Source organism: Vipera berus (assembly GCF_964194415.1).
Source record: "Vipera berus genome assembly, chromosome: 3".
In the NCBI taxonomy this organism is placed as follows: Eukaryota; Metazoa; Chordata; class Lepidosauria; order Squamata; family Viperidae; genus Vipera; species Vipera berus.
The window spans coordinates 7,840,477-7,865,295 of NC_138204.1; the positions used below are offsets into that span (position 1 = coordinate 7,840,477).

A 24,819-nucleotide genomic window follows, 5' to 3' on the forward strand; every position below is an offset into this window, starting at 1 on the left:
CCCAAATGTGACCGTTCAAAGTTACAACGGCACTGAAAAAAGTGACTTATGACTGTTTTTCAGTTACGACCTTTCCAGCAACCCCATGATAATTTGATGAGAATTCAGATGCTTGGCAAGTGACTCTTATTTATAACGATTGCAGTTTCCCGGGATCGTGTGATCCCCTTTTGCGACCTTCTGATAAGCAAAGTCAATGGGGGAAGCCAGATTCGCTTAACAAACGTACGACTAGCTTCACTGCAGTGATTCACTTAACAGCTCAGGCAAAAAAAAGGTCACAAAATGGGCCAAAATTCACTTAACAAGCATCTCACTTAACAACAGAAATTTTGAGCTCCATTGTCATCATACATTGAGGACTACTTGTAATGAGTTTTCCCCCCAAAAGCCTAAAGAAGCTTAAAAGTAAATAGCATGAATAAAATCCTTCCACACTGATATTTGGAGCATCCTTAAGGGAGCTCCATAAGTGATGAGATTTGGGATAGTAGGGTCATACTGATGTTGCACACACACACACAATTCATATTGAATAAGCTTCCTGGCTGCAGAAGGAAATTGCATTGAAAAGCCATCAGTCATGTACTTTATTTCCAAAGTTACCTTTTCCTGTGCAGGTTTGAGAACATTTTCATTTAAACTCTGACCTAACTCTGAAGCCTAGTTAAAAAGCAAACAAAACAAAACAAAAATCAGTTAACACTTTTTTTTTCCTCTCCCCACAGGTCACATCTGACATGTACCACTGCACAAAGTGTCCCGTAGAGATTCATATGAAAAAGAAGGCCGAGTAGAAAGTCCTAAGCATTGTCCATGACAAGCAACAGAGTCAGCCTGAAGCACAAGACACAAGATCACAAAGGGACAGAACACTGCTGCACACAAGACAATAGGGCTGGTTACTTAAATCCTTGGGTTGGGGCTTTCAAATGACGTGAAACGGAGACATTCGGGTAGTCCTCGCCTTACAACCGCCCATTAAAACAGGCCTCCATGCTAAGCAACCGGTCGTTAGTCAGGGACAACCTGAGTGCATTCGGGAGCCTTATTTTGAAGCAACTACAACTAAAAAGAGCCCCTGGCCAATAGAAGGGGAGATTATTAACTGAACGTGTAAAGAAAGAAAAAAAAGAAAATGGAGCAACTTGCATCTTGATTTCCTATACCAGGGGTAGGCCACCTTGGCTCTTTTATGACTCGTGGACTTCAACTTCCAGAATTCCTGAGCCAGCATGGCTCAGCTTGGAAACCTCTCCCTTTCCCCTCAGTGTGCCTGGCTCAGGAATTCTGGGAGTTGAAGTCCACATGTCATAAAAGAGCCAAGGTTGCCTACCCCTGCCCTATACCATTTCAGATTAAATAGTTGCCCAATCTCTTCTTAAAACTCTCCGGTGCTGGAGCAACCCACAACTTCTGATTAATTGTTCTCACTGTCAGGAAATTTCTCCTTAGTTCTAGGTTGCTCCTCTCCTTGACTAGTTTCCATCTGTTGCTTCTTGTCCTGCCTTCTGGTGCTTTGGAGAATGGGTCGACCCCCCCCTCTTCTTTGTGGCAGCCCCTCAAATATTGGAACACGGCAATCATGCCACCCCTGGTCCTTCTTTTCACTAGACTAGACAAACCCAATTCCTGTAACTGCTCTTCATATGTTTTAACCTCCAGTCCCTCATCATCTCTGTAGCTCTTTTTCTGCACTCTTTCCAGAGTCTCAACATCTTTTTAGTAATATGACAACCCAAACTGGATGCAGTTTAACAAGTGAACAACTGTCTTGCTTAGCAACAGAAACTGTGGGCTCAATTGTGGTCATAAGTTGAGGACTACCTGTATTCACGCCTTAATCAGTGTCCTTGATTAGGGGAAACGTGCCCACCACTGATGAAATATTAAATTCCTGAGGTCATGATAAATGTTGGAATCCCAAAAGGGAAGGCACGCTGAAGCCTAGCAGAAATTTGACTGTGACTCTTGGAACTTTTTCTCTCCCGTTAAGGTGGTCTTCTGAGAAACATTTCTTACTGAGCCCAAATCAGAAGCTTCAATAAATCTGACTGCAATTCACTTGTGATCCCACTCGCCACAACAAATGGAATCTGGATGTTAATGTGGACAAAAACAGTATGGGTTTAAATATATACATATATGTTTTCGTAGATTTTCAAAGGTACAGGTATGTAGGTCTTGGCGTATTCGGGTCTTTTCCCGTGTAAGATTGAGAGTGTCTTGGCGACGTTTCGACGAGGTCCCACTCGTCATCTTCAGGCTGGTGTCTTCGGCTTCGCGCGAAGCCGAAGACACCAGCCTGAAGATGACGAGTGGGACCTCGTCGAAACGTCGCCAAGACACTCTCAATCTTACACGGGAAAAGACCCGAATACGCCAAGACCATATACATATATACGTATATTTAAGACTCTGGCTAAGGCAGCCTATTTGAAGCAAGCGGACGTTACAGAAAAATGGAGACAATACCGTTCGACAAAAATGGCAGCGGCTTTGCCCAGAGTGTTTGTGAGAGGAGAAAAAGGGAAGGGGAAAAAAAAAAACACAGCTATCAGCAAGATGTACAAATTCAGCACAGTTACAAAGCACCCATGCATGAGAAGAGAGGGTTTTACCGGCTCTGCCTGCTGTTTCTGGCCCCAAAACTTTACACCCAGGCAGCACAAGAAAGGCAGGAGAGGAAGTAGAAGAACCAACTTTAAGCAAAAGATCTAAAAGCACTCATTTTAACCTAGGCAAGAAAGCAAGGTATTTCTTTTCCTACGGTACTAATGCCTGACTAACAAAAGAGGCAAATCTGTCATCTAACGTGCCAAGCTGACTTGCCACATGCATGTCACAGCTGGAGTGAAAGCAACAACTCAACTTGCTAACTTGAGAAACTGATTTGTCTTTTAGGGTAACCCAATCTGAAAAAGAAAGATCATGGACTTCGGCTTATCAGGAAAGTTGATAATGGCGAATTGCATTTTCATGCTTGCTCACAGGGTGCAAACTGTTTCAATCTGGAGGATTTTAAAATTCAAAATGCTCTGTTTCAAGCATGGAATGGCACCCTTTTTCTAATATAAAACAGACAAAGAAGACTGGGGGGGAAATCATTTTATGCTTCAGATGCTTGCTCCTCGTTCAAAACTAGGTGTTTTATGTTGAAGACAAGGTGTTTTGAATTCAAATCAGTTTGATGCAAAATGTTGTGACTGTCACTAGTGCCATGTTTTCTCAATCTAGGGGAGTCTAAGATCTGTGGAGTTCAACTCCCAGAATTCTCCAGCCAGAATGGGGAATTCTGGGAGTCGAAGTCCACAAATCATAGAGTTGCCAAAGTTGAGAAACACTAGTACTTTGAATAAATATATGCATAACTACTATTATTATTTAACAAGGGCTTAAGGTAGCAGCCATGGAAGCAACTATGACTTCTGTTAGAGCAGAAGATAAATGATGTAACAGTGTAACAATCCTATTCTGTTTAAGAAGGAAATATCTTCTTTAAATTCAGAGAAAGGCTTAAGATAGGGGCTGTAATTTTTTTCAAACATTTTGTGTGATTATGGCACTCTTGCTGTTGTCAATCGAAAGCTTACTACAGAAAGCAAATTCACATTTTGGAGTCGAATCCTCATTGTCAATCCCTGGCTTAAGATCTCCCACAATTTATTACATTTATGCAAAGCCTGAACGTGGTGTAACATGAAACTGGTTTATTTTTACTGGATACCTGCTAGTCTCCAAATTGAATGCAGACCTCAAATGATTCTAAATTTATTTTGCACAGTTCTGGGGAAAATCTTTATCAGTTTCCTGCAAAACAGGAAACTCTAGCAAAAGCGTACTACGTATTATTAGCACAGATATGACCCCAAGTAGTTGGGCTTTTTACTTATGATGCCAGCTCTTCAGGAATATATACAGTCATCCTGGGAGAGAAGCTAAAGAGAAAGTGAAACTTATACAAACTGGTTCTGCACACATAACCTCCAACATAATGCCCACTTGAAGAAAGATTTGCATAATCACAAGAGCCCGCACAATTCATCTGTGCCACTCCACATGTGGACAAGTCAGTTCCTACAAAAAAAAAATCCAGCATTTTCTCCCGCTGGAACTCCAACATAAGATCCCTAAGCATCAAGGAATGATATTCTGCTAACCCTCTCTCAAACAGTATTTCATAAATTGAATATCTGGACCTGACATGTGATGGTTTGAAACAATAATAACCGGCTGCATAGGTTTATGCAGGGATTAGGCAAACATGACATTAGACCAGTGTTTCTCAACCTAAGCAACCTGAGTAGGTATGGACTCCCTTGTCTCCTTAATTCACCTGTGTCAAGGAAAAGTCCTAATATAGCAATAATATATTCAGCAGTTGTCAGTTAAAATGTAAAATATGTATAAATCATGTGATGCGCAGGAAGAATATAAATTGGAGGTAGGTTCTGTTTTAACTGTTTCACACAATTATCCCTTCTAGCTTTTCAGTCTATCTTATCTCTATCTCTATCTATCTATCTATCTATCTATCTATCTATCTATCTATCTATCTATCTATCATCATCCATCTCTCTATATCTCTGTCTGTCTGTCTGTCTGTCTATCTATCTATCATCATCATCATCCATCTCTCTATATCTCTGTCTGTCTGTCTGTCTATCTATCTATCTATCATCCATCTCTATGTCTGTCTGTCTGTCTATCTGTCTATCTATCTATCTATCTATCTATCTATCTATCTATCTATCTATCTATCTATCTATCTATCTATCATCCATCTCTCTATGTCTGTCTGTCTATCTATCTATCTATCATCCACCTCTCTATATCTGTCTGTCTGTCTGTCTGTCTGTCTGTCTATCTATCTATCTATCATCCATCTCTCTATGTCTGTCTGTCTGTCTGTCTATCTATCTATCAATCATCCACCTCTCTATGTCTGTCTGTCTGTCTATCTATCATCCATAGCTATCTGTCTGTCTATCTATCTACATATACAATGACTGCTTTGGCACAAGTTGTAGGTTCAATGGATAATAGCAAGCTACATAGATTAGAAACCGGGTCCACAGTTTATGTGAAACTCACAATTACTGGTCAACTATAAGGACTGGAAACACCACAAGGCGTAACTTCCAGCCTGTTGGCTACGGATATTCTCAATCATCCAGGTCATGGTTGTTCCAAAGGTGCTTTTCCAAAAGGCAACTGGACTTCCTTGTTTTGTTTTGTTTTCCTTTCAAAACGTTTCACTTCTCATCCAAGAAGTGGATCTGAACTGGAGAAGCTTCTTGGATAAGAAGCGAAATGTTTTCAACGGAAAAAACCCCAAGCCCAGTTGCCTTTTGGAAAAGCAACTTGGGGACTTCCAGCCTGGTGTAAGCTTTGGACAGTTATTTTCAACTGCATTTAAAAAGAGTAAGGAATAGGGTGTGCCTTGCTACAGAAGTCTAACGAGGTTGCCTTGCTGGATTATTTCAAGAGCCTGAAATTGGACTGTACAGTTTACCGCTAACACAAGCTGATGCCAAGGACAAAAACAGGGGCTTCATTGTTCCATACTGCAGCAAATAACTAATTAGGCAGCTAAAGAGTCACTGGGTCAACCCAGGGGTAGGCAACCTTGGCTCTTTTATGACTCGTGGACTTCAACTCCCAGAATTCCTGAGTTAGCCATGCTGGCTCAGGAATTCTGGGAGTTGAAGTCCACGAGTCATAAAAGAGCCAAGGTTGCCTACCCCTGGGTTAACCCCTTACTTTCATCTGCCATGTAACTAAGCAATAGTGGTTTGTGTTATTTCTCAGGGAAGATACAGAAAGTCAAGTTGCAAGCAAAAGAGAGCCAATGACATATTTTTAAGTGTTCAGTAGTTTGTAAGAGTTACCTTTTGAGTTGCTTGAGACCCAAACTTGCTAGCCTGTGGACAAAAGCAAAATTGGTTTATTTCGGTTCCACGTTTCCTTTCCAAAATCAAAAAATTCAAACACTCTGCAAATTCTAGGATTCTTTTTCATTTTATTAAGTGTGCCTACCTCCCACCATCTTAAGGAACTGGCAACAATTATGTCCCTGGGTCCCACATTATGTGCTGTTTGAATCCATCCACACGAAAGATTTTTAATGCTACGCAAATGTACTTCAGTCATTTCTTTGTTTTTCATGAGGCTAACAATCTTTCATACTTTTCTGAAACAATATTACCCATCTGTCAAGTCTGAAAGCTACAGAAAAAATATACCCAGATGCACAAACAAGAAAATGCAGGGTACAATGGCAAGGATAAATGCTATTATTACTGACATGATCTCAATAGTATTCTTGGTGAGTAACAGCAAATTATAGAGCTTTGCTTCATGAGCCTTCACATCTAACAGTCTAAGCAATATTTTTATATACATCCATAAGAACCGTGTTTACTTAATACGATAAGGAAACGCCAGAGCCATTTTATATTTAAACAGATGGTCTGGAAGATGCTAGAAAACAACGGATGAAAACACTTGACGTCACAATTTTTCCCAAAGTCAGCTATCTGCAAATATCTTGGCTGTTCCAAATACCTTTTTGAAAATTATCTCAAGCGCTTGTTTTGAAACAATACTAGTCTTTATTGACAATCATACAGAGGGAGTCCCTGACTGACAACCACAACTGATCCCCAAATTTCCACTGCTAAGCAAGACAATTGTTAAATGAGTTTTGCCCCATTTTACAATCTTTCTTGCCGCAGTTGTTAACTGAATCACTGCAGCTAAGTTAGCAACATGGTTGTTAAGTAAATCTGACTTCCCCATGGACTTCACTTGTTGGCCTCTCGTTAGGACGTTCGTTACAAGTTACAACCGCACAGGAAAAAAAGTGGCTTATTTTTTATTTATTTATTTTTTTATTTTAATTCCATTTATATCCCGCCCTTCTCCGAAGACTCAGGGCGGCTTACAAGCTTAGCAGTAGCCTTCATTCTATGTATATGCCTGCTTATTAGGGCTTTCGCACACCCCCAAGCGGCATTATTACAAAGTCAGCTTATTGCCCCCAACAATCTGGGTCCTCATTTTACCTACCTCGGAAGGATGGAAGGCTGAGTCAACCTTGAGCCTGGTGGGACTCGAACCTGCACTAATTGCAGGCAGCTGGTGTTACTTAAGGAGGCATTAGCCCATTAGCTTATGGCTCTTTTTCACACTCGTGACCGTTTCTGCGCCGTTCCCCCCCCCCATGGTCACGTGATCAAAATTCAGACGCTTGGCAACTGACATGTACTGATGATGGTTGCACTGTCCCGGGGTCATGTGATCCCCATTTGTCACTGATGTGCAGCTTCTGAGGTTTTACTTGATAAAAAAAAATTACAGGAAACCAGAAGCTGCCTTCAAGCTTTACGTTTTTATTCAGCTGAACAAAGACGGGCTTCTCCGAAAAAAAGAGAAAAAGCCCCAAATATCAGAAAAACCTTATTTTTATACCTTCTTTGATTACATAAGCAATCCACCCAGCAAAGCTGACACACATAAGATAAAGACTTCGCCCTTCAAGGCTGGCACATGGTAATGCCGCTGGGGTGTGTGTGAAAACCCTAATAAGCAGGCATATACATAGAATGAAGGCTACTGCTAAGCTTGTAAGCCGCCCTGAGTCTTCAGAGAAGGGTGGGATATAAATGCAATTAAAATAAAATAAATAAATAAAAAATAAGAAGGAAGAAAGCAGAAGTAGCTAAAAATGTTCCCTTTTGGGTGTTCCCCCAAGGCACCAGATGTTCCCTTTTGGGTGGTTTAGGTGTTTCCCTCAGCCACCAGATGTTCCCGGGTGGGTTAGGATATTGGGCATTTCCTTTAGCTGTCCTTTTATGACCTTGCATTCACGGTTCTGCAAGTGGCCAGAGAGAGCGGGGCCATCTCCATGTATTCACAATGGATACTGTTCCATAAGTCCGGGTCAACATGACCTTCTGACAAGCAAAGTCAATGGGGAAGCCAGATTCATTAACACCCGTGTTACTAACTTAACAACCGCAGTGATTCGCTGGATGACTGTGATAAGGAAGGTTGCAAAATGGGGCAAAACTCACTTAACGACTGCCTTGCTCAGCAGTGGAAATTGTGGGTTCAGTTGTGCTCGTCATTCCAGGACTACCTGTAGACACATTTGCCGGTCCGAATATTTACTTACACCCTCTTTAGCTGCAGAAGCAAACTTGCTTGCTCCAGATGTAAAACTACTCCAGCCCTGGGGAGGGGGGGGGGTAAAAAAAAAAGAGATTGGAGGTCAGTGCTTTGTGGAGATACTTCAGTAAAAACATCCCAAAGCGTACACATTTGGACATGAGCCCTGGGTCATGGTAGAGGACAGGAAGGCCTGGAGGAACGCTGTCCATAGGGTCGCGATGGGTCGGACGTGACTTCGCAGCTAACAGCAACCTGGGTCTGAAATATTTGCAAAACACAGCCACAGCTGTTCACCAGTGCAGAGTCCACCCGCTTAAAGAGAGAAATGGGAAATCTGCACATGGAGCAAAGGGAATTTTCAAAAGATGCTCTACGTTTCAGCTCTTGGCTGCTGTTTTCAGATCCGCAGGTCTACTATCCAGGAGAATATGACTCTGTTATTTATACAGAATGAAACCTGAAGAAAAAGTTGGCTTTACTTCTGCTTCATTTTAGGAGGCCCAGATTAGCTTCGGGAAGCCAGGTTTTGCAGCCTGACTCCCTTCATCCTTCTGAAGCTTTACAGCATTTTTGTAAAAAAAACTTGGCTCCTTTAAGATGTCTGGACTTCAACTCCCAGAATTCCCCGGCCAAGTTTGAAAAACACTGCTGTGGAGCAGACTATATGATAGCAGTGTTCCAATATCTCAGGGGTTACCACAAAGAAGAGGGGATCAGCCTATTTTCCAAAGCACCTGAAGGCAGGACAAGAAGCAACGGATGGAAACTAATCAAAGAGAGAAGCAACCTGGAATTAAGGAGGAAATTTCCTGACGGTGAGAGCAATTAACCAACGGAATGGGTTTGCCTTCAGAGGTTGTGGGTGCTCCATCACTGAAGGCTTTTAAGAAAAGTCTGGAGAACGACTTGTCTGAAACGCTATAGGGCAGTGGTGGCGAACCTTTTAGAGACCAAGCGCCCAAACTGCAACCCAAAACCCGCTTATGTATTGTCGGGTGCCGGGTGGGCGTGGCCAATTGGGTGGGCATGGCCCATTGGGTGGGCATGGCTGCGGTGGTAACGGCAGACTGGGTGGGACTAAAAAGTTCAATCAATTCCAACTTTGCGAGATCTTTTGTTTTCCCGCGAGTTGAAATTGATTGATTGAACCTTTGTGTTTTTTTGCACACAGGCGGCGGAGGCCTAAAGCAAAAAGTTTTATAAAACCCAGCTGAAAGCCTAGGACTGGTGTGATGGCGCGCGTGCCCACAGAGAGGCCTCTGCGTGCCACCTGTGGCACGCGTGCCATAGGTTCGCCACCACAGCTATAGGATCTGCTTGTGCAGGGAGATGGACTAGAAGACCTTCAAGGTCCCTTCCAACTCTTGTTATTCTGTTAACTATCCCTTTTACTTGGGATGCTAGGAAATATATGCATCCTTATCCAACTAAATCTCAGCTTCTTCATTTTTTCAAAGTTGTACCGCAGCGCTTGAAATAATCTAAAACTGTAAATCGTTTCTCAATTTTTATTCCAGGCAGGAGTAAAATCATCCAATTATATTAGGATTCCTAATGTTATTCTTTTTTTAAAAAAATAAAAGATATTAGTAATGACAGGACAGCAAAGCAACATCTTGAATTAGTGCACGTACGAAAAGTTTTGACTTACTGAGTAGAGAGAAGACATAGCATTATTGAGGAAGTCATCCTCCTTTTTGGGAGGAGTGACCGTGTTCCCAAACCCAACGTAGCGATTTTCTTGGCCGCTGAATTGGAACACAAAAGGAAGGATAAGCCATTTACAATCAAAATACATTGGCTGGTCTTTAAAGTGCTGCAGGAGCCTTTCCCAACTTTGGCAATTTTAAGCGGTGTGGACTTCAAGTCCCAGAATACCCCAATCAACTATGCTGGCTGTGGAATTCTGGGAGTTGAAGTCCACATACCTTGAAGTAAAAAGGTAAAGGTAAAGGTTCCCCCGCACATGCGTGCTAGTCGTTTCCAACTCTAGGGGTCGGTGCTCATCTCCGTTTCAAAGCCGAAGAGCCAGCGCTTGTCCGAGGACGTCTCCGTGGTCATGTGGCCGGCATGACTAGACGCCAAAGGCGCACAGAACACTGTTACCTTCCCACTGTAGTGGTCCCTATTTTTCTACTTGCATTTTTACGTGCTTTCAAACTGCTAGGTTGGCAGAAGCTGGGACGAGTAACAGGAGCTCACTCTGCTACACGGCACTCGGGATTCAACCCGCCAAACTGCCGACCTTCTGATCGACAAGCTCAGCGTCCTAACCCACTGAGCCACCGCGTCCCTACCTTGAAGTTGCTGAGGTTGAAAAACATTGGTCTAGCGCAGGGGTCTTCAAACGTGGTCTTTTTATGACTTATGGACTTCAACTCCCAGAATTCCTCAGCCAGCATGGGGGAACTATGGCCCCCTCATGACTTGTGGACTTCAACTCCCAGAATTCCTCAGCCAGCATGGCTCAGCTTGGAAATCTTTCCCTTTCTCCTCAGCGTGCCCAGCTGAGGAATTCTGGGAGTTGAAGTCCACAAGTCATAAAAGGGCCACGTTTGAAGACCCCTAAAGGCAAAAGACTAGAAACTGGGAGAGCTGAGTTCTAGTCCCACCTCAGATACAAAACCCCAAGCCAGTTACTGTTTCCTGGCCCTAGGAAGGAGGTAATGGCTGAATACTTCCAAAAAACAAGTTGCCAAGGAAACTGCAGGGACTTGTCTAAGCAGTTACTCTGAGCCAAAACTGATATGAAGCCATTAAAAAAAAAGATTCTTCAAAGCCTTTTGCTGAATTCAATCTAAAATGGAAAATGGGATTTACCTTTGATAGGAACCAACGTCATCATTCAACCAATCTTCAAATGCTTTATCAGAAATGGGACCGGCATTCTGCGGTTGCCCCCCAGAGCTTCTGCAGAAAACGACAACATCAAAATGAAATCACAGAAAGGCAACCTCTGTTAAATTACAGTAGTGGCCAAAATTGTGGAAACCTTTTGGGAAAAGTGTATTTTTGAGGTTTGACGGCTAATAACACCACTTTTTTCGGGGGAGTAGTACCATAAAATTATATATCAATGGAAAGATAATTCAATCAAGAATGTAGCGCAACAAAGTTTGTTCAATTATCTGTACTCTATTCTATGAAAAGTTATAACCAAATAACCAGAAAAAGGAAGCTCAACTTGCTTAGGTGGATATCAGGTAGCTCTCCTTCATCTGATGGTAGCCAATGGGCACGAGTGTTTAGAGAGCCAATCAGGTGTCATCTTGTTTTGGCAACGAGCCAATCAGATCACAGTAGGATTCAGTGATTGATGTCATGTACTGAAGCTGAGAGGAGGACATTTGTCAGTGTGTTACGTGATCGCTATCAAGTTGGTTGGGGTTTTTTTTGTGTGTGTTCTTTCGTTTAGCGAGGTTGTAAAATGTAATAAGATTAAAATAATGGTGCAAAGGGTTGACTGGTCGCCCAGAAAGCGACGTAAAACAGCATTATTAAGTGAACAAGGCTGACGGTTATAAAGAAATTAGAAGAAAAATTGGTGGAAACTTAACCAAAGGTGGTATTTCCACGGCACACTTTTCCCAAAAGGTTTCCACAATTTTGGCCTCTACCGTACAAACACCTTTTTTTTTCTCTCCTTCAACCTGCCACACTACTGTCTACCTAGGAAAATTGGGCACAAATGTGATCTCTAGCCGAGCCGACAGAGCAAATCCGCCCTTTGCTGACAAACGCATTTATTTTTACTTTAATTGGCTCGTTTTCTCTGTCAGATTTATATTCTGTTCTTTTTGTTCAGGAGGAACGAGTAAAGCCAGCCCTCGCTTACACGCGCACCTGTGTTCTCTCTAAACGTTCATCTGCATTCCTCAAGCGACTGCGCTTTGGTAGTAAAAAAAATAATAATGACAAGCTTTAGAATATAACCGAAACCACAAAATGTTTACCGATGAACTGAGGACAAAGCGACCTTGGGCTGCGGAGGACTCCAATTCCGAGCAGCGGAGGTTTCAAAGGACCATTCTTTGCCCTCAGCTATCACGGCCACCTAAAGAAAGAAAGGACTTTAAACAAACAAACTCCGTTTCCTTCACTGGGAGAGATGGGGAAACCGTGGCCCCCGTGGATAGGTTCAAGAAGAGGGAGTCAAGCTATTCTCCAAAGCGCCCGAAGGCAGGACAAGAAGCAAAGGATGGAAACTAATCAAAGAGAGAAGCAACCTAGAACTAAGTTCCTGATAGAAGAATTAACCAGTGGAAGCGCTTGCCTCCAGAAGTTGTGGAGCTCTAACACTGGAGAATTTTAAGCAGAGATTGGACAACCATTTGTCTGAACTGATACAGAGTTTCCAGCTCATTTTAAGGTGTAGATGCCAAAGGTTGTCTACTTCAGTTAAATGAATGGTAAGAAAAAGGGCACTTTGCCTTACCTTTGGTTACTACATGTAATCCTTGACTATTTATTTAATTTTTTATTTAATTATTTAATTCATTTATTTAGTTACTGAAGAGAAGGACGAGGGGGGGGGAACATGATAGCAGTGTTCCAGTATCTCAGGGGCTGCCCCAAAGAAGAGGGAGTCAAGCTGGTCTCCAAAGCGCCCGAAGGCCGGACAAGAAGCAACGGATGGAAACTAGTCAAGGAGAGAAGCAACCTAGAACTGAGGAGGAATTTCCTGACAGTTAGAACAATTAACCAGTGGAACTACCTGCCTCCAGAAGCGATGAATGCTCCAACACTGGAAGTTTTTAAGAGGAGACTGGACAACCATTTGTCTGAAATGGTATAGGGTTTCCTGCCTGAGCAGGGGGTTGGACTAGATGACCTCCAAGGCCCCTTCCAACATCATCATCATCATCATCAACAACAACATCATCATCATCATCATCATCATCATCATCATCATCATCATTATTATTATTATTATTATTATTATTATTATTATTATACGATTGGACTCTTTAAGATCTATAAAACATCTCAAAGCCACATTCGGAGACAGACTGGGCCAAGAGAATGTGACTGGCTCAAAGTTGCCCATCCAGCTTTCCTGCCTAAGGAGGGACTAGAACTCACAGTCTCCTGGCGATTGGCCCAAAGTCACCCAGCCGGCCTTCGTGCCTAAGGCGGGATTAGAACCCGTGGTTTCTAGACGAACACCATAATCACTACAGCAAACAAGCTCTTTAGGCACTAATTTGGCCCTTGCCCTACTATCTTCTCCCCAAATAGATCTAAATTGAGGAGGGGAGGGGAGGGGAGGGGAGGGGAGGGGAGAGGAAGGGAGAGGAGAAAAGGAGGAGGAGAGGAGAGAAAAGGAGAAGAGGGGAGGGGAGAGGAGAGTAGAAAAGGAGAAGAGGGGAGAGGAGAGGAGAGAAGGGGGAGAGGGGAGGGGAGGGGAGGGGAGGGGAGGGGAGGAGAGAAGAGAAGAGAAGAGAAGAGAAGAGAAGAGAAGAGAAGAGAAGAGAAGAGAAGAGAAGAGAAGAGAAGAGAAGAGAAGACAAGACCTTGGAGATCATCTAGACAACAACCCCTGTTCAAGCAGGAGAGTCTATACCATTTCAGACAAATGGCTGTCCAGTCTCTTCTTGAAAGCCTCCAGTGATGCGGCACCCACTACTGGTGCCCCCATCACTGGTGCCCCATCACAAATGTTCAGCTTGGTTTGCACTTAGAAGTTCTAGGACCACAGAAGATGTCCTTGGGTGGGTGGGGGGCTTATATGCCTGACAAACCACCCAGGCTTATTCTGGGAGTTGAGAGAATTGCAGGCACGCCCACAGTTGCAGGGCTTAAATTAGGGAAACAGCAATGGGCTTGCTGACGGCTCCTAACAAGAGGGGACCACAATCATCAGTTAAGACAGCCTGAAAGAGGAAAAGAAAAATAAACAGCCAGTGCCAGTAAAAAAAACTTTAAAAAAAACCCTCAGTGCTACTGAGAACGGTGGCTGGGGCGAATTTCAAAAAGAGAATGCTGCTGACAAATTCCAGATCAGCCCCAAGAATTGCTGATCTCAGCATGTTCTTACCGCCTAGCCCTAGCCTCTTACCGTTTTTATGGTTCGGTAAATGGCACATGATTTATTTGGGCAGGTGGTTGAGAATTTGCAGAATCGGAAGAAGGGAACAAGTGCAGACAAAACACAGCCACGTTCACTTTTCTACTAAAAAAAAGCACCAAAAAAAAAACCTCCAAACCCCACTACTTTCCTGAAAAACACCATGGCTGCGAACTGTCGTGGATTCAAAAGAAATAAATGCTTGGAGTTTTCTGAGAATGAAATAGAACGCCTGCATTTTGCTAAGAGTTTCATTCTGGCATTAAACAAACTTCTTTCAAGCGGGGTTGATTTGAGTAAGGTAAAAAGGTAAAAAAGCAAGTTTTCCTCTCCGGTCACGTCCGACTCTTAGGGCGCAGGGTTCATCTCCATTTCTTGGCCAAAGAAACCAGCGTGGTCCAAAGACATTTTCCGTGGTCGTGTGGCCAGCGTGACTATACACCAAAGGCGCACCGAATGCTGTTAGCTTCCCATCGAAGTAGTACCTATTTATCTACTCGTATTTGTAGACTTGCAAAGCGCTAGGCAGGCAAGTAACAGGAGCTCATGGCGTTGTGCATCCCGAGACGTAGGTCTCGAACGCCAGATGTCGGGTTTCCAGCTCACAAGCTTATTGCGTCCTCTCTGATTTGTACAGGGATCTGCAAATTATTCCTCCCTCAGACTGTTTCGGTCAAAAAAAAAAAAAAAAAAAAAAGAGGAGGGGGTGGGATTTTGAATGTTTCAATTGTGAAAATGAAATCGTTGAGTGCAAAACGCTAACACTTTTTTCTCTCGCACGCGCACGCTTCATAATAACCTAAATAATAAAACTCAGTGTTCCATTTGTCAAAAATCATATAGGGCGGAAGAAATTCTGAGGCCGTGAATCAGTCGCTTTCTCACCCTGACAGGTTTAATTTTCACAGAAATGCAGAATCCTAAATGGAGGTTTAAAAAAAAACAACAAAAAAGCAAGGTCCAAGAAAGTTGCAATCATGCTTAATTGGATTTACCTTATCTCTGAAGAGAGCTGCAGCTCTGCTGTTGTACTTCTCTTGCAACGACCAGCAAGGGTCATAATCATCTTGAGACTCTAAAAACTCTCGGAATTTAAGGTTACCGCCGGCCTTCATTTTCTCCAGTTCGATGTCTTTCCATTTGTCCATTGTGACCGAGCGCACAAAACTGGAAAACCACAATTCAACGGCTTCTCAGTATGCCAGTACAAGCAATCAGCATTGAAACAAAGGTTTTTACTTATTTAGGACATTTATTTAATTTATTTATTTAGGAAATTTGTTGGCCACCCCTCTTGTCTTAGTGGGGTAACTCTGGGTGGCTCGCAGCCGTAAAACACGAAAACTGTAGAAAGATAAAAGCATAACCAAAATACCGCACACAGCCCCGTACAAGTGAAAAATGGGGAGGGTCGGAGCAAAATGGGGGAGGTGATATCTATCGTTAATCGATCAACCGCCTCCCTCGACTCAAGAGTTTCCAAAATTTGGTAAGTGTGAAAAACGATCGTGTCACTTTTTTCGGTGCTGTTGTAACTCTGAATGGTCACCAAATAAACTGTGGCAAGTCAAGAACTAACTATATCAGACATGTCAAACACAAGGCCCGGGGGCCGGATGCGGCCCGTGAAGTGGTTTCATGTGGCCCGCGAAGCCATCCTGGAAACAGTGAAGGAACGGCCCCCACTGCCTTGGCCCTGGCCCAGAGACCCTCCTTCTGCCAGAGAATCCCAGTTCTGTCCCACTCCTGCGCAGGCCCCCATAGGCAACCTTGATGCGAATGACGTAGAGCTGGCCATGCCCACCCAGTAGGCCATACGCACTCTAGCCACGCCCACCCAGTAGGCCACGCCCACCCTGGCCATACCCACCCGGCCCCCTGAGGGCAACCGCAATGCTGCTGCGGCCCTCAATGAAATTGAGTTTGACACCCCTGAACTATATTGTGACTGACCACTAAGCATCCGTTATCACTGCGTTCTGGACCAGCTGAACTTTTTTAGCTGGTCTTCAAGCCCATGGAGAGCGAGTTGTAATAGCCTAAACTAAAGATAAGGATATGAGTGACCGTAATCTAATGCCTCTTGTTGCAGATGGGTCACTGAAGCTGTGCATAAGCCCTTTCCGGCCATGGTCTCTATCTGATCTTAGAGCAGGAGCAGAAAGTCCAGGAGGAACTCCCAGTTGTAAGGCTATTCTTCCTGAGAAAACATAACAGCCTCCAGAGTCAACTGGCTGTGGAGATGCTCTGTCATCTAGGTCAGTGATGGCGAACCTTTTAGAGACCGAGTCCCCAAACTGCAATCCAAAACCCACTTACGTATCATTGGGTGCCGTGTGGCCCATTGAGTGGGCGTGGCCAATTGGGTGGGCGTGGCTGCGGTGGTAATGGCAGACTGGGTGGGAATAAAAAGTTCAATCAGTCAATTCCAACTTTGCGAGATCTTTTTTTTCCCTGCAAGAAGTTGAAATTGATTGATTGATTAAACCTTTTTTTTTTCACACAGCGGTGGAGGCCTAAAGCGAAAAGATTTTATAAAACCCAGCTGAAGGCCTAGGACTGGGGCGACGGCGCGCGTGCCCACAGAGGGGGCTCTGCATGCCACCTGTGGCACACATGCCATAGGTTTACCACCACAGATCTAGGTCATGGATGTCCCAAAGGTGCTTTTTTTCAGGAGGCAACTGGACAGTCTTTGTTTTTACCTTGAAGATGTTTCGCTTCTCATCCATTCGCTTCAGCTCTGACTAGGATAGTGGGGAAGGGAAGGATTTATATTCCTTGCAGACAGCTGGTCACTTGCCTTCTTTTAGAGAGTCACTGAGGCCACTTGGAGATTTTTCTGTGTCCTCAGGGTCACCTGAGTAGTGCAAATTTGTGTGGAGCCTTCTTAGCTGCAGGATGTTTTTCTGCCCTGGGTCCCTTCACCGCTGAAGACAGGCGCAGGCTGTTGGGGATGAGTCCGTGTTGCCTGCATCTCAAACTGAAGCGCAAATGGTTCCTGTAGCCTGCAATGTTTTCTGGAAATCCACTCATACTCCCGCACCATTCGAAGGGGGTACATCCCAAAGTGCATAGCTAAATGCATCCCCAACAGCCTGCAGCCAAGAAGGCTCCACACAAATTTGCCCTGCTCAGGTGACCCTGAGGACACAAATAAACCTCCAAATGGCCCCTAACGACTCTCTAAAAAGAAGGCAAATGACCAGCTGTCTGCAAGGAGTATAAAAATCCTTCCATTCCCCACCATCCAGTCAGAGCTGAAGAAACTTCTTGGATGAGAAGCGAAACGTTTTCAAGGTAAAAACAAAGAAATTGCAGCTGCCTCGTGAAAAAGCACCTTTGGAATCCGATGGCCTCCAAATCTATGGTTAGTCTGCTAGAACAGCTAGAAGATTACGGTAGTGAAGAATCAGCTAGGGCCGTGGTGGCACGCAGAGGCCTCTCTGTGGGCACACGCACCACCGCCCCAGTCCTAAGCCTTCAGCTGAGTTTTATAAAACCTTTTCGCTTTAGGCCTCCACCGCCGTGTGCAAAAAAAATAAATAATTAAATCAATCAATCAATTTCAACTTCTCGTGGGGGAAAAAAAGATCTAGCAAAGTTGGAAGTGATTGAACTTTTTAGTCCCACCCAGTTTGCCGTTACCACCGCAGCCGCGCCTACCCAATGGGCCACGCTCACCCAATGAGCCATGCCTACCCGGCACCTGATGATACATAAGTGGGTTTTGGGTTGCAGTTTGGGCACTTGGTCTCTAAAAGGTTCGCCATCACTGAGCTAGGGCTTTGTAACCAACAGGGAAAGTAATGGCTATCAAATAATTGCACAGCCAACAACAATTCAGCATGCTGGTTATCACTTTGAAAGCCCTGAATGGTACAGGGCCAGGATCCTAGGACAGGGCTTTTCAACCAGTGGTACGGGTACCACCTGTGGTACATTAGCACCTAGCAGGTGGTACACAGCCATCCTAGAAAAGTGATAGTGGGGGAGGGGAATGAGTTGAACCGGTGGCAGCACTGCACAAGCCTGAGCGAGAGATGGCTGGAGCTGCAAAGCTGTCAGGGCTCAGCAGAAGCACCAGGATCAGTGCCAGGCTCCAGCTGGAGCTCGGCGCTGATCCCAGCACATCTGCTGAGCCCAGAAGAAGCACCAATCAGCTGGAATGTTGCAACATCTCCAGAGTCTTGTTTTACATTCAGTTGCTTGGCAACTGATTCATATTTATGGTGGTCACAGTGTCCCAGGGTCATGTGAAGTGACCAGAACGTGCTACAACCACCAGGCAGATGGGAGGAATAAAAACCAAACATTCCTCACCGCACCCACTACCAATCCAATGAAAACCTCAGACAGGAGGAAGAGCGCCACCAGGCAGGCAGGCAGGTGTCTTGCTCGGCTGTGGCTTGGGGGGGGGAACTTTTTTCAGTGCCATTGTAACTTCCAACAGTAACTAAGCGAACTGTTGTAAGTCGAGGACTACCTGTACTTCATCACTTTTTTCCTTTTTTTTTTTGGTCATCAAGTTTTTGACACCTTGCTAGGTGGTACTCGGATGTTGCCATATCCTAAAAGTGGTACAATGGGTGAAAAAGTTGAAAAGCCCTGTCCTAGGAGAATCTCCCAGTCTATCCGCCTGTTCTGCCAACAAAGATGGGTGGACACACCTCAAGTCCCTTTCCTCTACTGCTGCCATCCAGAAGGACCTAAGCAGCACCTCTTCTCAGAAGGGGCACCTGCCCTTTGGGACACTTTTTCTCCTGAGATCCAGCAGGCCACTTTTGGAAACGCCTTGAAGGTCTGGCTTTTCCCCAGAAGCCTTAGCCTAGCATGAGGTTGGAGACCAGTGAAATTGTTTGGAGATGCAAGGTAAGGGTAAAGGTGTCCCTGTGGATTTTACTCCGCTAGATGTTGTCGACTCTAGGGGGCACTGCTCATCTCTATTCCAAGGCCATTGAGCCAGCGCTGTCCGAAGACATTTCTGCAGTCCTGTGGACAAACATTTATGTCACGGAGCGCTGTTACCTTCCCACTGTAGTACTACCTGTTTATCTACTCACATCTGCATGCTTTCGAACTGCTGGGTTGGCAGGAGCTGAGGCAAGGAACGGGAGCTCACCCGGTCGCATGGCGCTTAGGTCTCGAACCCGGACTGCCGGCTTTCCAGCCGACAAGGCCAGCATCTTAACCGCTGAGCCACCTTGGAGATGTGAGGGGTGTTTGGGGGGAATGCCTGAAATTTTTGAGGCTGGTTTTATGATTTTATTGTTTTTGTTATTGTTTCTAATCCAACCAGGGCAGGGGTGTCAAACTCAATTTCATTGAGCGCCGCATCAGCATTGCAGTTGCCCTCAAGGGGCTGGGTGGGTATGGCCAGGGTGGGCGTGGCCTACTGGGTGGGCATGGCTAGAGTGCATATGACCTACTGGGTGGGCGTGGCCAGCTCTACATCGTTGGCATCAAGGGTGCCTATGGGGGCCTGGGCAGGAGTGGGGCAGATCTGAGGGTCTCTGGCAGAAGGAGGGTCTCTGGGCCAGGGCCAAGGCAGTGGGGGCCGTTCCCTCACTGTTTCCAGGATGGCTTCGCGGGCCACATGAAACCACTTTGCGGGCCGGATCCGGCCCCCGGGCCTTGTGTTTGACATGTCTGAACCAGGGTTATGCCAGATGGGCAGCTATATAAATCTGTTTGGGAAATACAAACAATGACATTAACAGTGTGCAAGAATTTCTTGTACCACTAATGCAGATGTATTATCACAATCAATCACCAACCTCAGATGAACCCCCAAGCCTCTGTGTTTTCCTGAGCACTCCAGACAGATCCAAATTCCATAGGTCACACTCACCCACTGGGGGTTAAATGCACCACACTCAAAACAAACCTGTAAAGAGAGGGGGGGGAGAAAGGTAATTTGAGTTTTCCACAGTAAACCCAGATGTTTTAATCCCACCTTGAAAGTTGGCTGAGTGACTAAGGGCCAATCACCAGAGAATAAGAGTTCTAGTCCCGCCTTAGGCATGAAAGCCAGCAGGGTGACTAAGGGCCAATCACCAGGAGACTAAGAGTTCTAGTCCCACCTTAGGCATGAAAGCCGACTGGGTGACTTTGGGCCAATCACCAGGAGACTAAGAGTTCTAGTCCCGCCTTAGGCATGAAAGCCGACTGGGTGACTAAGGGCCAATCACCAGGAGACTAAGAGTTCTAGTCCCGCCTTAGGCATGAAAGCCGACTGGGTGACTTAAGGGCCAATCACCAGGAGACTAAGCGTTCTAGTCCCACCTTAGGTATGAAAGCTGGGTGGGTGACTAAGGGCCAATCACCAGGAGACTAAGCATTCTAGTCCCGCCTTAGGCATGAAAGCCGGTTGGGTGACTTTGGACCAATCACTGTCTCTCCGCCCAACTTACCCCACAGGGTTGTTGTGGGGAAAATAAAGGGAGGAAGGAGGATGTAAAGTTAACAATGATGGGATAAAAATGAAATAAATAAAATAATAGCCATTGTTCTTAAAAATGCTATTAGGGTAAATCAAGCTTAGATATGACTATTAAAATAAAGATTTTCCCAGGGAGTCACCACCTTGAAGTAATGAATCAAAGCAAGGCATGGAGGGACAGAAAGGCAATTTGGTACAATAGTGAAGGTAGTGGAACTAGAAAATCGTGAGTTTCAATCCATCCTCATCCTCAAGATGAATGGGTGACTCAGGCTATCTCTTAGCCCAGTAGGGTTATTGTGGCAGGGAAAATGGGTGGTATGCCCATTTTCACATGCTACCTTTAGTGATACAAAGTATAGGTGGAAATAATACTAAAGATGATGATGAATTTTGGGCAGATGCAATGATGAAAGAAATAGGTTTTGTGAAGCAGAAAACCGCTGCCAACAATATAAAAGCAGGGCCTATGTCTGGGCACCATCGGAATCAAACCGACCATTTAATAGGAAACAGAAGACAGAAAAACTAATTCAATCAACCATCACCCATGCAGATTCTGAAACAGACAATGCATTATTAATATGGGACAAAACTAGACAACTGAAGAGAGCGGGCAAGATTTTGAGCCGAGAAACCACGCAGTCGGAGCAGAAGAACAATCCGAAGGCACTTTATATACGTGAAAAAAGGAATCCGAAGGGGACTTCCGGTGGCTGCGCGGCGACGGAGACAGCCTTCCCGGGCTGCCCGCGGCTCAGCTGAGTGATTTTCGCCCGAAACAGCGCCGATCAGCTGTTCGGGCGAATTTGAAGCCCCCTCCTCGGGAGAAGAGGAGGGGGTGAGGCCCCAGGTAGGGGTTGAGTTCTCCGGGGCCGCCTGAGCTTGCAGCTTGGGCGGCCGAAGGATCGAACTCCCCCGTAGCCTGGGTCGCTCCCAGCTGGCCAGCGCCTCTGCTCCTGACTTTATGGAGCAGAGCCAGGCGTCTGCGACCACCCCTGCCTGAAGGAAGGACTATGGAATAAAAAGAGCAGGCAGAGCGGTACAAGAGGAAAAGGTGAAGAGGATTATTTTATTCTACTCTCGAGCTTGATGGACTTTTTAAACTCTAAGTGAAAGTGCGTCACAATTGAAAGTAAAAGATGGCGGCTAAACCTCCCCCTAAAACTCTTCGGAGTGCTGGAACTTCCCCGGTGCAACAATCATCATTGCAGGCATTACATCCTCCTGATGTAGTGACATTGAAGGACTTACGAGATGCTCTGGATAAACTTTTGGAATCAATTAATCAATCAATGGGTGATAAATTTGCAAAGATGGAGGAGAAATTGGAGAAATTGGAGGAGAGAATAGAAGAGAGGATGGAACAGAAGTACAGCGTGATGAAGGTAGACATTTTGTCTTCAGTGTATAAAGTGGCTGAATGTGTGGAAGATTTGGATGAAAAAGTCAAAGATTTGACTCAAAAGAATGCTATATTAGAAGCAAAAGTATTGGAGAATGAAGATTTAAGAGACAAAATGGATAGAGAATTGAGTCTTGCTCAATATTTCCAGATGCAGTTTGCCATTAGAATCAGAGGTTTAAAGGAGAATATTAAGGAAGATTTAAAGCAGCTGGTTTCTGAGGCTCTCGAAGTGGTATTGAATCAGCCAGCATCTGAAATAAAAGGAGGTATGGATAAAGTGTATCGTGTGAACTCATGGATTGCTAGACAGAGAAAGCTGCCTAGAGATGTGGTGGTTTATTTTGCAAAAAGAGAAATTAGAGATGAAGTTATACAAGCTGCCTATGATACTAAAGTCGTGATTGCTGATCAAGAAGTTCTGGTTCTAAAAGAAATTCCTCCAAAGATTTTAAGGAGACGGAAGGATTTTACATTTCTGGTGCAAGAGCTCAAGCAACGAGATATAAGGTTCAGATGGGAGATTCTAGCTGGGTTGATGGTGATGTATGAAGGTAAAAGGTACCGTTTGGTTACTGTGATGCAAGCGCGTGATTTCTACAATAATGTTTTAAAAGCAACCCCATTAACACTTCTGGAAGCTGCAAAGGGATCTGGAGAAGGAGAATATCAAGAGGCTGAAGATGGACGGATAGAGGAGAATGGTGCTGCAGGAGATCAAGTTATAACACTTTTGGATGATCCCAGAGAACAGAGGGTGACGCGTGCTGCTTTAAAACGATCAAAAAAGATAAAAGAACAAGATCAGCAGAAGTCTATGGAACTTTCACAACGTACTTACAGCCAAGTAGTGGGAGGTGGGAAAAGATTTGGATGAGGAATGTAAAATTTATATAAGTTTGAAATCTAAGAGAGAATTTTTACAAAATGTTTTATAGATGGTATTTAGATTTTAAAAAGCTAAGCATGTATCTGAATTATTAGCCTAAATGTTGGAGGTGCGGTGATAAAGACGTAATATATTTTCATATTTTCATATATGGTAGACTTGCAAAAAGGTTAAGGCTTTTTGGATAAAAATCTGAGGGAATATACTAAGTTGATGTTGAATTTAATTACGGCAGCAAGACCTTTGATAGGATAGTACTGGAAAGAGGAACTGCCGACCATAGAAGAGTGGATTTTAAAGGTTTCCGACTTGGTTGAAATGGTGAAGATTTCGGCTTATTTGAAAGATTACTCTCAGGAACGCTATATTATGGAAGGGAGAAAATGGCTTGAGTTTACTCAGAATAAGTATAGGGTTAAGAAGTTTTATATTTGAATAAGTCTTCTTTCTTTATTTTTTTTTTCTATATTGGTTTTTTTTTTAATATATATTTATATATATTTAATATTACTAAGGTTTGTTTTATCCTATATAAGCTAGAGAGTGATAGATTTTAGAGTTTATGGTTGTTAGTATATGGTTGTTTATGATTGTTTTTTTTTATATATATATACCTTGTACTTAGCTCTGGGAAGTCGGGGGGGGGGGAGGGGGGGAGGGGGGAGAGGAAGGGGGGAGGGAGAAGGGGGGGGAGGGGGGATTTTTTAAGGGAAAAATTGTATGTTAAAACTTTTTAATTAAAAAAAAAAAAGAAAAAAGGAATCCGAAGAACTATGGAAAAAGATAAAAGAGATGCTGTAAAACCAAAACCGGGAAAAAACCCATGATGTAACGGTTAAGAAATGGGATTAGAACTGGGAGAGACTCAGGTTGAAGCCCATCCTCAAACTTCCTTGGTGGCTTTGGAACACTCACTCACTCTCAGCCCTTTCAAAAAAGAAAAAAAAAATTAAAGTGCTTTTCCGAAGAAATTATCACAATAGTTACAGTAGGAAAAGATGGAAGACGAAAGCTTCGGACAATAAGAGAGAATCTAGCTTAGCACCTAGGAAGAAACCGCACGGAATGATTCTAAGAATGTTAGAAAGAACAAAGAAGGGCAAAGAATAGTTCTGAAAGAAGACTGAGAAATCAAAAGAAAATTTACAGCCACGGTAATCGTGAAATAGATTTAAGAGAGGCCTAGCACGATCAGTGATCAAAGGCCAAAACAAGGTTATATTAAACTTTTAACAAGCAGGATTAAAGAATTATGAAAACATCGGTAGACTGCACCAGAAAGGGGGGGGGGGACAACACAGCAGCTGTCAAATAGCAACCTGCCAAGTGCAAACAAAATAATCACATAAAGCTGTTTAAAGCTCCAGGAGAACAGGCAATTGAAGTGCTAACTGTTCTACAGTATATTTATTTATTATTTATTATTGGGACTTATATGCCGCCCTATCTCCCGAAGGACTCAGGGCGGCTAACAACAATAACATACAATAAATACAGAAGTTAAGATAAAATTAAAATTAAAGGCCTCTGTACAATAAATTAAAATTAAAATTAAAATAAATTAAAAATTAGAGTTAAAAAATCAGCAGGGCACAAGGCTATGCGGCCAGGAGACTGAAAAATATACTGGGGAAAAAAAACAACAACAACACAATCACAGGTTGTCCTCGACTTACAACAGCTCACTTAGTGGCCGTTCAAAATTACAAACGCTACTGGAAAAAGTGAGCCATGACCCTTTTTCACACTTATATGACCATTGTAACGTCCCCCCCTGGTCACGTGATTTACATTTGGAGGCTTGGCAACTGACTCATATTTATGACGGTCACAGTGTCCTG

General features: G+C 44.0%; 2 protein-coding genes across 2 annotated transcripts in view; both read right to left on the bottom strand.

Moving 5' to 3' along the window:
• COL20A1 (collagen type XX alpha 1 chain) overlaps window positions 1-24,819 on the bottom strand; it is a 532,145-nt gene that overhangs the window by 248,491 nt on the left and 258,835 nt on the right. The window lies entirely within an intron of this gene.
• Window positions 1-24,819, bottom strand: part of ARFGAP1 (ARF GTPase activating protein 1) — a 52,033-nt gene that overhangs the window by 13,467 nt on the left and 13,747 nt on the right. The window contains exons 3-10 of the mRNA XM_081325187.1: window positions 20,020-20,129; window positions 15,238-15,409; window positions 12,129-12,229; window positions 10,996-11,085; window positions 9,827-9,923; window positions 8,180-8,236; window positions 5,892-5,924; window positions 607-663 (exon numbers count right to left, since the gene is read on the bottom strand). Of these exons, the coding sequence (XP_081181313.1) occupies window positions 607-663; window positions 5,892-5,924; window positions 8,180-8,236; window positions 9,827-9,923; window positions 10,996-11,085; window positions 12,129-12,229; window positions 15,238-15,409; window positions 20,020-20,129 (717 nt within the window). The remainder of the gene's footprint in view (window positions 1-606; window positions 664-5,891; window positions 5,925-8,179; window positions 8,237-9,826; window positions 9,924-10,995; window positions 11,086-12,128; window positions 12,230-15,237; window positions 15,410-20,019; window positions 20,130-24,819) is intronic.